The 16,826-nt window shown below is 37.7% G+C and overlaps 1 protein-coding gene across 1 annotated transcript in view; it reads right to left on the reverse strand.

Annotated features, from left to right (window-relative positions):
* LOC137603423 (calcium-activated potassium channel subunit alpha-1a) overlaps nt 1-16,826 on the reverse strand; it is a 131,999-nt gene that overhangs the window by 93,628 nt on the left and 21,545 nt on the right. The window contains exon 2 of the mRNA XM_068326876.1: nt 564-728. Within this exon, the coding sequence (XP_068182977.1) occupies nt 564-728 (165 nt within the window). The remainder of the gene's footprint in view (nt 1-563; nt 729-16,826) is intronic.

Below are 16,826 nucleotides of genomic sequence, written 5' to 3' on the forward strand. Positions count from 1 at the left end.
AAGATAGCAACACAGATACATCAGAATGTGTAGAGTGAAGGACGAGTCTGATGAGAGGAGGGTTAGCAGGAGAGAGCCATTCGAATTCATATCTTATCAGAAAAGAGAGAGTGACAGCTCCTGACCTTCTGCACCAAAATGCCGCAATTGCCACAACTCATAAGCTACTAGACACATAAATCTCCCTGCCAGATGCACACAAGTATACACATTCACTCCCACGCACAAAAATGCACACACAAGCTCATCGATTCAGATGGAAAAAGAACCACAGAGTGAGTTACAGTGTGCCCTAGAAGGCTAGACAACACCATTGAAATATCCGACTGAGATTTAATAAGCACTAAATTTCTGATAGTGCCCAAACCAAATGGAAAGACTCACACTATGTCACCTACATAAAACAGGTAAGTAAATGTGTACATGGCAATAGATCATACAGCAGATTATTGTGGAAGTCCATCTGGGCATAACCAACAGCTGAGGAATGACAAAACCACAGCTCTCATCCAAAATTGAGGTTGAAGGCTATATTTGGGGGGTAGAGCTGATGGAAAACGTACCAGAACTCTGCCAGTGAGTGTCTGAGCAGAGATCATGACTCCAGCCCAGTCCTTGACTGAAGTCATCCACCCCACCTCACTGGCTGGGGCTTCCTCCTTCTCATCAGCACCCTTTGGTCTGTCTGCTGCCTGATTGTTGGCAGGATTGTTCACCTTCTGAGCCTCCTAGAAAAACATAAAACAATCTGTGTGAGGAAATGGAGCACATTGAATAGAAGTCACAATTACTAACTTACTTTCATGGTTTACATCGGTGTCCTGTTGAGTAAAAGCAACAAACTTGCTAACTGATAAGCGTACTGCATAAGTAACTGGGTCTCAATTGAGAGGTTGAGATATTCCATAACTCAAGCCTGTTATGCATTACTGCGAAAACTTGTTTGCACATGAATTTCTAAGTTATGGATAGAAATGTTTTATTAGGTGAACGTTTGTTTGAAATTTGATTATCAAATTGTAGTCAGTTCATCCTTGACTGTGAAGTGAATATTTGAGGCAAATTTGAAAAAAGTCCTTCATGTATTGCTGAAATATCGATTTCGAAAGTAAGTGATGACCAAATGGACAAATAGGCAGACAGATGAACAGATGGACAATCCAAAAGCATGAAAAAATAGGAACATGATCAGATAACAAAGAGGGAAAATAAAAGACACACGGCTGTTGAATATTATCAAAAAATTACTTATATCAACTCTACTCTGCAACAAAATCCTGTTAAGTGAAAGGTGAAGGCTACGCATCTACATACATGACAAACTACAACCTTTTAGACAGAAGATGTGTAATGGCAACCATGCAATTATGGCATCTGCAATACATTAAATTAGTGACAGAATGTATGTGTGGTCGTTCTTGCTTTTTGTACATATGGTTCGTTAAGTTAATGGTTCCCGCAGGTAGAAAGGGTAAGACTGTGGTTGTCATGCAGGCCTTCGGATGTTCTCTTTTTGTCCAACCGAGTATAGTTGCGTGGAAGTTCATTGTAATGCTTTCCTTGGCACTGTCCCCACATGCAGCTGTTACTCTCCAGCCTTTCATTCGTTCCTGATTTGACACAAGTAAGCACTCAGCCTTACTTCCTTCTGGCAGAATAGAGGAATGAGTAGATTTTCCTGTCTTCTATAGCCTTTGAGGCAAAAAAAATTCCTTCAACATAATAAACCCAAGGAGTTGGACCCAAGGAGCAAAAACCTTCACGGAGAATCCCTGGACTTGCAATATGTGGTGATGGGGTTTGGTTTCTGCTAAGTATCAGGTGAAAGAGAGTGTAAGTGTGGTTCAGGGAAGCAGCAAATCAGAATAGGTCTTTTGTGTTGTTCTGATTTTCTCTATCTTGCCTGTAGAGAAAATCAGAACAACACATTTGATGGCGGGTGTGACAGATACACAATGTTCAAGTGCATGTGTGACTGCAGACTGAAAGCTAAAATGCTACAATTAAGTCTGCATTGAATATTTATGCTAATAAAGACTGTGACAAAGAAGGAGAGACCCCGCAGTGGCAGCATTTTATTGTTACACAATAACTTTCAGCCCTTTTGACAGCAGCCGATTGCTCCATTCTAAGCTTTACATTATTGCAGAGCACACATTAAATAAATAATGTTCTGTGTCAATAAAGTGCAACTTCTTTCCTACTGGTAGTGCTAGGGTTTGTTTAGAGAACCCCATAAAATTTAATAATGTAGAGGAACAATATAGGTAGCAATAAGTGCAACTGAAAACTAGGTAGATTTGAATTAGACAATTTCAATGTGATCTCCTTTATGTGTTTAATTACACTGAATAGCTGAATCAGTTTTGCATAATTTGACATTTAAATTTTTCACTTTGGAAATGAAATTACAATTTTATGTATGTTTACTTATATGAAATTAAATTGACATGCTTTTCAACTGTTTTATATTCAAAGGGAAAATTCATTTTTACTTTGTATCCAGAGTATTTTGTGTGGGGTTTTTTTTTTCAATTTGTGAGCTGAGATTCAGAGAAATGCTTATCACATACCAGCAAATACCTTCTTATACATTTACAGACCTTTCCAAAACAATTTGAATGCAATGGAAATGTTTTATGAGCCTTTTATGTGCCAATCATCTACTAAACTCAGAGCACATGCACAGGTTTCCCTAGGTTCCATTAAACTGCTTCAGTTTGGTTCAATTCTTCTAGTTGGGGTCAATAAGTGGAAGACTGCAGACTACACAACTGGCAAGAAGATCATCACTGATATGCTGTGTCCAAGCATATCAATGGAAAATCTATGGGAAGGGCAAAATGTGACAGGAGAAGAAGCACCAGCAAAAGAGATGAGCGTGGGCTTCAGCGGATTATCAAACAGAGAAGATTCAGGAATCTGGCAGAGATCCAGAAAGAGTTACGAGGTGGGAGTCACAACTTCAAAAACCACCACAGTCAGACGCAGACAGGAGATGGGCTACAACTGTCAGGTGCCAACGGTTAGCCAACGTAGTAAGCATCCCAACTGGGCCAAGGAGAAGGACTGGACTGTTGGCCAGTGGTCTAAGGTTCTGGTTTACGATGAAATTAAAGTCTGCCTTTCATTCGGAATCAAGGTTGAAGGGTTTGGAGGAAACAAAGAAGAGCTGACAGCAAGCATCAAGGAAATCTTGGCTTCCATAACTCCCAGGCAAAGAATGATTGCTTCAATACCACTGTGAATCGAAGCAGTGATTAGGGCAAAGGGATTCCTAAACAAGAATTGACGAATAACAGATAATTTTGAAAGTACCATATTTTTATTGATTTGATGTGCTCCTAATTGCTTTCTTTTTTTCTGCAAAAATTGAGAAGTAATTGATTTCTTGACAGTATTATAATATTTTGAATTCCTGTTTCCATGGGCTTTATGAGCTGGAAGCCAAAGTTATCTAAAAATAAACCAATAAATACTTGAAATTGTTTGAAATTATGGGCCCTCAATCTAAAATCTATGAAAGTTTCACTTTTGGAATGGAATAATGGAAATAAATAGTAAATACACTTTTTCCATCATGTTCTAATTTTTTTTGGCAATGGTCTGTATTCGAAAAAAAAACAAAAACATAAAAGGTGCTGTATATTGTAAACTTTTGAAATATTGGTGATTGACAGTCTACTTCCTGCATCACTCATACTTCAAATAAATGTTCTTTAATGTGCATCAATCCCTACAAGCACATGGATCAATATGACTGAAAATTGATCCAAAACAAGTGCTGATAAGGAGTTCTGTAAACTGCACTCGATTAATTTTTTCAGTCACCAGATGCATGTCTCAGTGAACTGAAAGTGCTTAGAGCTAGCATTAAAATTCAAATTGCAAGAACTGAAGCTGGAAGTATAGAGAATGGTGAATTTTCAGTGAGGCTCAAATACAGTTTCCAAGCAACTGACGTCATCTTCATAATAACAGTGAATTGCTCTTTCATAACATGCCCATTCATAACTACCCATTAAGAAAGGGCAGAGTGCTTGCCGTTTCACATTGCGGCTTGCAACTTTTATGAAAAATGCTCACGGACTACTTGAAACCAAACATTGTAATTACAGTCTTACCATGCTTAACATGCAACATGATGCGTTGTCATTATCAATGAAAGTTCAAAGTAGGTTCAGTTCACACAAACATGAATACCTTCCCTTTCACACAGACATTAGTTACTTGAATGCATCCATGCTTTACATACAGAGCACAATCATAATATTGCTTTCCATGCATATGTACGTACATGTTTGTTTTGTGTCTGTGTGCATATAATTGTGTATAAATGCATGTACACTCAAAGGATTATAAGCTTACCACTCATTTTCTAGCCAAATTTCACAGATTTCTTTTTATTTTAAAAATGATGAAAAAAAAACAAAAAAACAAGGCCTTATGTGACTAGTCTTGAGCTGGAAAACACAATTGTTCTAGCAAAAGCCAAAAGGTCTTTATACAACTAACTGTAAATGAATACTGTCTTACATTCAATAATGTAAAAAGCCACAATGATTAGGAAAAGTATAATTCCATCTCTGAAAGTGTTTCCAACCAAGGTGGAATGTCATTAGTGAAATCTCACTTAACTTTCTTTGTTGAGGAAGTTAAGTGAAATAAACCGCAATGCATCAGCTAGAACAGCTATGAGGCAATCGGCTACTTTAGCCAGATTAGCATTCTTTATTTTGTTACATTCATTTGTGGGTTAGCATCAGTGTAGGATAGCTTCATTTGAAATACTAATCGTCTCATCTCTGTGTTTGTGTGTGCATGACTCACTCATTGAGATGGGTCAAACCCTGAATCCCTACTGCAGGCCCGTTGTTCACTCAGTTAAACTTAATTACTTTGAATGTGTCAGGGACCAAAATTACACCAAATCTGGAATGATATAAAATCAGTTCCCCAACAATACAGATATGATTAGTGGAAGAGTCAGATACCTAGCTTTATTTTTTTGGGGCGTTCAGCTGCAAACTAATCCTGTACATTAATTCCAATGCTTATTACAATTTTTTTCATGTAATTATTCAAGTTAAATAAAAGAAATACAATTTCTGTGGTTTGAATTTGTTTTCTCCAATACAGTAACTTAATTTTAGAATTTGATGCCAGTACATAAAGAGATGCAACCAAAGGCAGCCACAGGTATGACGAGCACCTTGTGTGTTCCCACGCAATACAAAAACAAACCAGACTTGCAACTTGAGTATAGCTACAGAGCTCAAGAGCAGTGCTATTACAGATAAGCCAAGAGAGTGCTCTGTCCATTTCAGGAGGATTGTCTAGTTAAATTGGATTACATTTCATAATGATATGGCATGGACACAGCTGCCATTTTCCTAATTTGATTTTATCCCTATAACAATGCCAATAAACTAGCCCTAAAAAAGCCTGACTTAGTCATAAGATCATTATCTGTTCTTGCCATTGGGCCGGTCAGTTCTGCAGTGGATAACGCAGGTACTTATAATTTCTAAACACATTAAACAGCTTAGTTACGGAAGACTAAGAATCTTGTCGTGTCCATTATTAATTTGACTGGATACATGGTTTTATCTTTGAAACAAAAGATCATTACCTAAACTGGAAGAAAGCGGTTTGAAACATCTCATATAATAGAATTGGGGACATGGCGAGCCATCAACATTTAAATATGCATAAACAAGCATTTATGAGGTTGACATACTGGACTGGAATTATATTTTTTTCTCAACACTGAAACTCCTCCCCCATCAGTACTTATGTGTGTGTGTAGCCAGCATGCGTCCCGTCTGACACATGCTGCAAATACTCATCAAAGTGTGTGTGTATGCTGGTTACCATGCACAGGGGATGTCTAAGATTTCACTGGGTGCGCTGGCTCCATAACTTTTCAGGCATGTTATGGTGGCATACCATGTGCGTGCTCACTGGCTACTTCTTAGCTACAGGGCCCCAACAACCTCACATTCCATACACGTATCCATACCCGTGTTTAAATGCAGCACATCACACTAAAACTACTGTGTGCTACACAAGTCACATCTCACAGTTGCCATAAAAGTCTAAGTCACAGCAATTTTAATAGTAAATGCTAACTGACAGGATTTATCATGCTGAATATTATCATGGAAACCTCAACAATGCATTTTAAAAAACTACTTTTTCAAAAATATCTACTCAGAATGTGTTGAGCATATGGCTTACTGATCTAAGACATGAGTAAATGTTACATCTAACACACATGGAGCAAAGCTTAGTGTTGTTTTATGTCAGGTAAAACAACGAAGGGAGAAAAGATCATTTCAGACATGGGCAGTAACATTTCTAGAAAATTTGGCCCTTGAATCATGCAGAATTTTTTTTACGTTTAGCCCCAATAGGGTCCTACAGACCCTATTCATGTGTACATTTGTCCACTGGCCCTTTTTATTATTAACTACAGCGCAGTTAAAAATTGATTGCATGGGAATTTCAAAATCTGAAGAAGGTACTGAATTGATTACTTTATCTCTGTATTCAGATAATGCATGTAGGCTTGCATGGATGTCAGGTCAGTCTGGGAATAGCGATTCTCACTGCTATAAACCTAAACATGGCGGCAGCAAGAACAAATACAGCAGCAGAGATGATTATTGTGTGATCATGTGAGTGTGTGTGTACTGAAGGGGAACACATGAATAATGGATGCAGTCATAAACTGATGGTTGGGTAGATCAGAAGAGACAATTTAAACAAGGAATTGTTTCTAGTTCATTTGAGTGGCCGGCGGTGGGCCTAAGCCGAGCAAGAGAAAGCCACTGAAGCAACCTGTCATGGGAGAATCCATCTGCTGTCTATATATACACACCTGTGATGTCAACCAGAGAGGGAGACAGGCAGGGGAGGCAGCAGGAGCACATGCCAAATGTGATGAGGAATTAGTCAAAGATCTTTTCATAAATGTCCTATCAAGACATGTACTGGCCTTTTACTGATCCAAAAGTAAGAAAAACAACCTTACTACATTTTATTGTCAAGGGTATAGCCCGTTTTGCTAAAATAAACTCAACACTAGTCTGTTTTTTTGTGTAAAATGCAATATATGTGTCTTGTGATAAGCCCTATTTGTAACTACTGAAAAATAAACTACAAAAAACATTTGTGTACAGGTCAGTTTAACAATTAATTTACAATAATGTGTGAGAAGAAAAAGAGATAATCAGATTATCTTAGCAAGGCTTCTCTGTTGTTCCAAACTGGTTTGTGCAGCATGAAATGAGATCAAAGTTTCACTTATTATCAATGGATATGTTACCTGATATTCTTCTGTTTATGTCTGACAAAGCAGCAGCTGGAGTGTTTGCTGTAGACTAAAACCACATTAAATGAACGCAAATGAAATGATCAGCATTACTATATTGTGTCTGTTTGGAAACTATAATCTTTTTAACCTATCTATGTCATATTTGAAATGTCTTTTCTTTTATCTATTTTTAATTTATTTGCAGTTTTCCATTGATCCTGAGATGCATTCCTTCTCTCATGTTATGTTTGCTTTCTAAGTAAATTTCAGTATAAATATCCGATCCTGATGATTTGACTAATTTTGAACTATTGTTTCATATTTAAAATAGAGTGTAATCACATGATACGGCTGGAATTCATTCATTCATTCATTTTCTGCCACTGTATCTGTCGCAGCAGGTCACGGGGAGCTGAATATTGAAGACAAATCAGTAAATGCTGCAATATCAAGGTAATAACATTTTGCTGTGGCACCTGTATAAAATGTCTATTCAAATAGCATATGTAGTTCATCTTCCTACTTAAAAATATATTTTTATAACGAGCAATGAGCATATTATTAATAGGACTGTACCAATTAACAAAATACACATGGGATGTCTGGAAATAATGAATGAGAAAAAGAGAGATAGAGCATGATACAGGTAAAAAGACATAGAAAGAGGCCAACAGTGAAAATAAGGTCCAGAGAGAGAGATTAAAAAGAAAAGCGAGAGCCGGCTGATAAGAAGTAAAGCATAGATATAATCGCCCAATGTCACAGAATATACAAAAAACTGGGCAAGCACAGGACAGAGATAAAAATACTGCAAGACAGTGGAATAAACAATTAGGTGGACAAACAGTAGGAAAGATTAACAATATAATACATGGGCTGTGAGAGAGAGGGACCAGAATCAGAGACAGCGACAGAAAGCAAAGACAGGAGAGAGAGACAGAAACACGGCCATGTGACTACGCTGATCTAACAGGACTTGGCTTAAGCGCAGCTGTTCCCCTGGCTTTCGTCTGCATCGCCAGGGAAAACTCTATTCCTGTGTGAGAATCTATTTATAGCCTAACCAAGGGAGACGTGAAAGTAGTGAATCTCGTAACATGTTCCGTTTACCGTGTTAGCTATTTTAATGTCGGTACAGTTACCCCGTGTCCCTGGGTTACAAATCTACACTGGGTCATGGTGAAAGGGAGGAGGGAGGATGAAGAGGAGCCCCTACACATATCGGCGTACAGGCACCGATACACAGGTGCACAGCTGAGTCCAAAAACACCATGTGGAGGAAGAGCTGTTATTTCTGTCAGTGAAGCCAACTGAACACTAACAATGAGAACCAAAGGGCCAAAACACACAGGCCACAAGTGAAGTGACGTTTGACTTGAGGGATGCCCTTAACAAAGAAATCCCCACACTTGGCGCCACAATGATCTATTTTCTCTTGTGGGTTATGTTTCCTTGTTATTTCCAACATAAAGATTACACTGCAAAAATAAAGATGAGCATCATGAGTTGGTATGATGGGGCTTTGTGTGGCAAAGCCTGTTCAGCTGAAGGATAAGGGTTTATAGGCTACCATGTGTTTGATTTAGGGATTACACAGGTACAGCCTGGAATGCAATCTGCTCAGGACAGCAGCAATATATGTCACAACAATCAACAAAACTTTCAAAATCACATCAAATTTTTTGAGAAACTTTAGTTAGCTGCTGATCGAATTACCATATGTGGCAGATTAAATAGTGTTATTTGTCACAAAGACAAAAATGGAGAAACTGAATATTTAGGTGACTGAAAAAAGCTGTGACTTTTTATATGTTACTTTTTTGCTTTTTGTTTTTCTGATGAGGTTATGTTCAGAGGTCAAAAAATATTTTTAGGAAAGGACAACCAACAGCACTGCACACCAAGTTACCATGTCACAGAGTTCAGTTAATAGTTAATGCAAATTATTATTTGTATTATTATTATTATTATTATTATTATTATTATTATTATTATTGTTATTATTATTATTATTATTATTACCAGTCAACAGAATCATAGCTGCTCTCTTGTAGGTCCAATATGGAAGACATCCCCCAGTAGGATTGGGTGACATGCGAACAATAAACTAAACAGGTGAAATCCAAAATGTCTGCAAACAGGCTGTCAAGCTAAAGGGTCTGTATGTCTCTACAGCTTGTCCTGACAGCACACACAACCTCACAACCGGATGTTGTGTCTCAAAATGGCTGCACTCCAACTAAGCTTTTTGCCCACACTGTTAGTAAAAACATACAATGAGAGAGTGAAACTTTAATGTATGATGTCTAAGACGTGCATTCTATCATCGCTCAAACAAAAGATGGCAAAATAAAGACACATCCGCCTTAATGCTACATCCCTACAACTGGAGGTGGAACGAAAGAGGAAAAAACCTGAATGTACTGTCCTGTTGATTCATGCTGTACTGCACTTCCTCCATTGATGCAACATTTCATGTCCCAGTGGCCCAGGATAAAAATAGACGATGTAGTGGATTGTGGGAGATTGAAAGGTCAGCACTTGTCATTTGTAACATCTTTGACTTTTATCATCTTAATATTAGCATTAAATGGTCAGTGGCTTAAATGACGACATGCTTATGATTTAGGTAATAAAAGAATGCAAATAAAACATTCACATCAGAACAGCTCTGGTATAAAAAGACTGGTAAAGAGTGGAGTGAATGAAATGACGTACAGCTGTATCTCTGCTCCCTGGAGGTGCAGCGGCATGGCAGCTGAAAGCTTCAGGAGCGAGATAACAAACCACATAACACAACTGCAGGTTTTACTTATTTACTACATGGGTGAGCAATAAACGGCAGCACAGCAGTTTCTCAAAAATCAATATCATAATTTTCCTAGCACTCTCCTTTTTTTGTCAGCAAACCTCAGAGGAGCAGTGAATGAAATTCACAGCAATCACTTAAACTGTTTGTGAGCCTAATGATTGAGGTGAGTAACTGTCAAACAAACCTCCATCTCTGGCAAAAAGCTTGTTGCCTCTTCTGTTCCTAATTCTTTCTATTTTAATTTATTGAATGCACATCACAAAATAAACTGGACATTAGAAAGATTTACACATGCAAATCAGAGCCAAAATAATTATTTCAATGGAGACAGAAGAGTCCAAATCTAACAAATGACTGTCACTTCCTGCCAGGTGTGATTTATATTTTTTTTGCAGTCCAGAGATGGATTTTTGCGATGCTGATGCAAAGAGGCTCACAATCGTTTTCTACAGAACTAAGCTCAAACTTAAAGCAAACACTTATCTGTCCATTAATTAAACCAAAGAAAAGCTCTTTATAACAACATGGCAATCCCAAAGGAACAAAGATCACGTTCTAATTATTTTCAGATAATCATCTCTGATGATGAAACGCAAATTGCACACTAAATCTTGAAGATGGATTGTATCCCATCACAGAAAAGGGTAAATGCATGAATGAAACCAGGTTTTATCTTACAGCTATTAGAAACATAAAGACCAGAAGGGTCTTATACGTACCACCACTGTGCATTTTATTGGGCGTCCCTGTAGGATACATGTAGAATATTCAAGTGATTTACAACTTTATAAATAGCAATGCTGGTTTTAAAGTCTGTACACATCAAAAACACATATGCCAACAAAAGCTTCTGCCTCTTATTGCACTTAGTGTTATTGTGACATTCCTCACAGTGACTATTATCGTCCTTTCTCTTAGAACCAAAAAAATGCACCGAAGGTGAACTCTATTTTCTATTATTGCTCGAATAAAGACGACTTTCATTCCTTCAAGGACGATGGATGATTGTGTGTGTGTGAGAGGGTGTGTAGAGAATGTAATAAAGGCAGTGATTGATTTCTTTCCTGTTCCGTTTCTGTCAGTATTGCTTGCCACACCTAACGAAGTACTACCAGGAGCATGTTTGGAACTCCTCACCATGGATTCATGATGTGACTTACAAGTGTTGTTCATCTTGGTTTTAATCATTTGCATGTACCAGTAGGTAAATTTATGTATACAATTTACAAAACAGTTCTTCAACCATGTAGAAATTATAATACAATCAATAGTGTGTCTTTTGGACATATTACGTACTCTGATTAAATGGCGTGATTGGTGAACTTCCATACACAGAATCCACAGGGTATACATCAATTAGTCAAAAAAAAAATAGAAGTGGGGATTTTTGTTTGTTTGTTTGTTTGTTTGTCTTTATGAGAAAAGAATTCAAAATAAATCAACAGGCCTAATTATTTCTTAGGTTAATGGTAGAACCAATGAGCCTCAATTCCAAACATTCATATTTAATACAAACCTAATGCAAAACCAGGGGGGATGATCCCCCCATCACCCCCAAAAAATCGCACCCTTGCTGTGACCCATTATAAACATTTTCTTTTCTTCTGGTCATCTTTCACAAGCTCTTATCCACTAAAGTACGTACAAAAGCATTTTTAAAATAATAAACTTTTTTATGGATAATTTATTGAGATCCTGAGTGATTGTATTAGTTTTATGTGTGCTTCTATAAAGCAGTTGTTGTACCATTACCAAATGATTTCACTTATTTCAACTGTTTCTTACCCATTTAAGTCCTTTTAAGCAGTCATATTGGAGTTTTAGAAATAAGGATCTCTGGGACCCATGAATTGCATTGAAAGCAGTAACCTGTTTTCTCCATAGTACAGATTCCCCTACATCCTGAGTGAATTTAATGAACAGCAACAGCCCAACCACTCCTTTAACAACAACCTTATTAGACAGCCCCCTGTCTTAGCCCTGAACCCCTATTACCAACAGAAGACCTTGACAAGCTTTGTCCTAAATGCAGACAGTCTTCTCTGTCAATAAGCAGCTCAGCAAACAGCAGAGAGATGAAATCTGGAACCTATTACCTGCTGCAGAGCAGGCTGTTAAGGTGTTTTCCAGGAGCAGAAAACAACCAAGAGGCTAGTGATTGGTCTAATTGGCTCCTTGCTGTCCAACCTATGCTGGTCAATGAGCCCCACTCTATAAGAGGCCATATTCAGACATGACAGGCAGATCAGCTTTAGCAGAAGTTTACAGGACAAATCTGTTCGTGTTTTTACAGTAATGAATTACTAATTAAAAACGAAATTGTGTTTTGGATTATTTCATCTATGGTGCTGCTTTTTGGTGATATATTTTATTGTCTTATCATTTTTTTTTTCACAGAGTTGACTTCATCCAATTTGCATTATTTATATTTTCATTATTTTTTTTATATTTACATATTCATTATTCATTTTCCTTTATTTTTGCATGTCCTCTGCCCTCTGCATCACCCGAAATACAATTTAAAAATTTAAATGACATACCACACTATAATAAAGGCTGCTGTAATTTACAAATCAGGATTCTAGTCTGGTAAAGGCCTAATCACAAAATGACAAATTTGACTAGATGCCCACTACTAGTAAATATTGACAAAACTGAGATGAAAATTGCTTTTGTTCAGCACCTCAAAATGTGAAAATGAGCCGAGTGAGGACACCAATTATGAGAAGCACGCCCAAAAGAAGCATGTGTGAAATTTCACTGACTTTCAAAATTGCAATTTTTTCAGATGTGGGTTGACTATTCCCTCTAAGGTACCAGTCAACAGACAGACAGCTATTACCCCATATGCATGTTTCATGGGAGCCTAAAACTACTTAAATAGGATAATCAATTAAATCATAACTTTGTAATCACGACTCAAAATTCACAATAAAATTGTGAATTTAGATCATTTTGACATCCCCTGTCAGTCAATCTCATGGGCAAAAGTCAAATAGGTTCTTTCAGATTCATAATTCTTGAGACCAAGCCAAAGTTGGTGCATCTTTGAAATAAAAATAACACTGTTTGATAGTCTTCTAAAGCGTTATGCTCTCTGTTTGTTCATAAGTGTCATAACGCATGGCCATCTATCAGTTTGCAAGTTTGTATTCTGCCAACAAGACAACAACTGTTATTTATTGAATGAGTCACTGGAGAAAATGTGAAACCACAGAACAACAGATGAGTGGGAGATGCAGAATGATGGCACACAGATTTGAGCATTGCAGTCCATGCATAAGAATATGAATGACTAAGTATGAACACAGCCTTACAGGACACCAGGCAAGCAGATGTGCATGTCCTTTTGTCCAAATAATATCTCTGACGAGTTTTGTTTCACAAAGGTACGAAATCAGGCAAATGTGTGAATATCTTATCATCCTGTTTGAAGCGTTACAAAAAAACAGTCAGAGCTCAGAAAGCACAAAACCAACATGATCATACAGCTCAGTTTCTCCATCAGGTATTTGCAACTACAATCAATAACTACATGATAGTTGTGACCATCTTTGATAAGAATCCTATCCATAGAGTTTGAAATTACATTAATGGTGATTTTATTTAGGATGCACTGCATTTATTTTTAAAGATTTCTCAAATTTGACATGTGATTGAATCAACACAGTAATAATTTCCAATAATATGATTTTAGACTTATTTATTTCATTCTAGCAGTTTCCAAGAACTCTATAAATTTAACTATTATGGATCCTAATGTGGAATATTAATGAGATCCAGATACGAATTTGATTTGTGGCAGATCTCATGGGAATGTCTCACATAATTTTTTTTGTCCAAACATTGAAGGCACTATCTCTGAAATTTGAGGAATAAATCTTCCATTTATCCCTATCGTACATTAGGAATAAAAATTCTGGAAACAGACTATGACCCAGATCATCACCCAAATTGAACAGATCACTCATCAAAATCTGTTGAAAATCTGTTCATACATTTTTAAGTAATCATTTTATTAGATGTCATGTAAAATTTCTTGACAAAATAAGGAGGCAATCACTCCTTCTGAAGCAAATTAAGACTTACAAAACTAAGATTTGATTTTGTAATATTATTCACAGCTTCTGACTCATTTCACAGAATCAGTAGGCTGGTTGAATGAAAGGAGTGAGTCTATCTCTTATAAGAGTGTGGAATGGTGACCTCTGACCCCTATGCAAAATTGATGAGTTTGAACCCGATCTCAACCCAGTTCTGGACAAATAATTTGCTATCTTAGACAAGACAGTGGAACATCTGGCAGATTACAAATAATCTAGTAGCAAATAATTAGTGATAAGTATATGAGGGAGTCTAATTTAGGTGAAAGTAAAGAATTTAGAGTGCATCATAAATTGTCTCAACCAGCTGTGAGTTATTACCACAGGGTAACACAATGGTTGACAATATATGATTATACAAGCAACAACACACTTTCACAAGGAATATATTATTTTGCCTACACACAGACAGACCAATGCTGGTGAACACACACCCTCCATAACAGAGGTAATGAGCATTCATCTTCCAGTGCTACCTTCAGAGCTCTCAAATTGGTTAACACTTCTTCCGAATCTCTTAATTTGTGCTCTACTCTCCTAACTGTCATCCAATCAAACTGCACATTACAGTCAGCCATAGCTGGCTGAACATGATTCAACCCTGAGGTAATAATGATTCTTGTGCTACTACATATCAGTCCACCTTCCCATTGTTGTTTTCATCTCTTCTACATCAAATGGGAGCTCCTTCACTTTCTATTCAGGTCGTCTGTTTAGTTTTCTCTTTCCTCGCCTCTCTCCACTTCACTCTACTCCATCTTGTTAAGAGAAGCCTGAAGATACCAAAGAGATTACGCTCTCTCTCTCCCGCAGAGACAGGTCTTATCTATTCCAGTTGCCAAAAGATGCTCCCTACGATGTAAAATAACTCATGCAACCTCAAGAGGCATATATGATATGAAATAGAACACTGTTTGTTGTGAGTTTGAGTCAATTATTTGATGGTTAATAATTCGGTAATTGCAAGAAAAAAAAGAGCTTGAATGCAAATAAATTCCAATCTGGCTAATGAGGAACATTAAACACAGAGAGACCTACATTCATCCCTTTCTGAGAATGTGCTGATTATGAAATGTTCATGAATGGTTTTACATAACATAGGGTCAACATTGTTATTTGGGAAATGTTCTTGTTAATGGCTGCAAAACAGGCAGTCATCTGAGGGTTGTGTTCAGAGACTTGCCCTTGATTTCAGAACAGCTCAGAGGCAAATAAATGGAAGTGCAAATGATTTCCTAACTCCAGGCTCATGTAATCAGTTTAAATTTAGATCTCATGCCCCCCAATGGGAAAGATATATCAGCTTCCTTTATACAGAATTTGCCTGTGTTAACCCTGGAGTGAGGAAAAGGAAAGAGGAAAAGTGGATCTTAAGGGCTCGTGTTCTCCATCAGACACAAAGGCCCTAAATGTGTTCCATTGGGAAGGCTCTGTTTCTTTGTTATGACCCCAGACAAACAGAATTTTGACCTCTGCTAACAAGATTGGGAGAAATTGGAATCTGGATCAAACATTGCATAAAGCGTGTGTAATAATTATGCAGGATGGCAGTGCAGCAAACCAATCTGCCTTCATAAGATAGGTCATTGCCTTCAGAGGAACATTGGATCATGCTAAACGGCATTAAGCCGCTATGTGATGTCAAGTGTTAAATGGGCTGCCAGCAAGGACTGCGGCATCCTCTCTGTCTTTGTCTATGTGGGGCTTTTTACTGGTGACACATGTACACATGTAGGACAAAGGAATCCAAGTTGAACCATGTTTGTTTGCAGCTTTAGTAAGACAAGTTTCAGCTCTGGTCTGCACTGTCTACCTGTTCTTGTTCGTGGTGCTGGTGCATTGTTTGAAACAGGGTCTGAGATTTGAAGAGTTGACATGAATTATTGTGGGATTGCCTTCCGCCTCAAGTCAAACGAGGCATTCTATGTGATAGCACTACAATGAAAGGGTGGTTTGTGTGGGTGAAGATGGAGGAAAGCACCTCCCCAGAGTCAGCAATTTGACCCTACGGGGCTGCACAAACAACCGACAATGAAAATCCAGCACAAAAATAAAAACGTGTTGTCAGGGTGTGTTTGAGAGAGAGCTGGCAAGAGGTTTCACATGGGATGATGTGAGGACTGACTCAGTTCTCTACTGTCCAGGCTGTGTATGCTTGAACAGTGCACCAAAGTGCAAAGTCAAGGACAAGTCACTCAGGGAGACACGCAGAATGTGTGATGGCTGCATTTGCATGAGAGTAGGGTTTACTTTAGGAAATGACACTGAAGCAACAATGCAGGCAACAAGTGAGTAGTGAAAGAAAGAGTGAGAGATGAATCATGAGCTGTTAGAACTCTTCATAGCTCTTCATTTAAAGATGACTACTGGCTGTCCTTGTAGATGACAGCTACAATGATGTACTTCTAGCCTCTGCCTTGATGTGCCTGGATGGACAGTCCTCACGAAGCATGGAATCCTTATGCAACATCAACAATATGTACACAATGGTTCCAAATGTGCATACACATATACAGCATATAGTATTTCTTCTTTTCCGTAAAGTGAACATCTGTGCAAAGGTTAAAAGTAAATGGTTACAATGTGTGTTATG

The sequence above is a fragment of the Antennarius striatus genome, chromosome 11 (assembly GCF_040054535.1).
Source record: "Antennarius striatus isolate MH-2024 chromosome 11, ASM4005453v1, whole genome shotgun sequence".
In the NCBI taxonomy this organism is placed as follows: Eukaryota; Metazoa; Chordata; class Actinopteri; order Lophiiformes; family Antennariidae; genus Antennarius; species Antennarius striatus.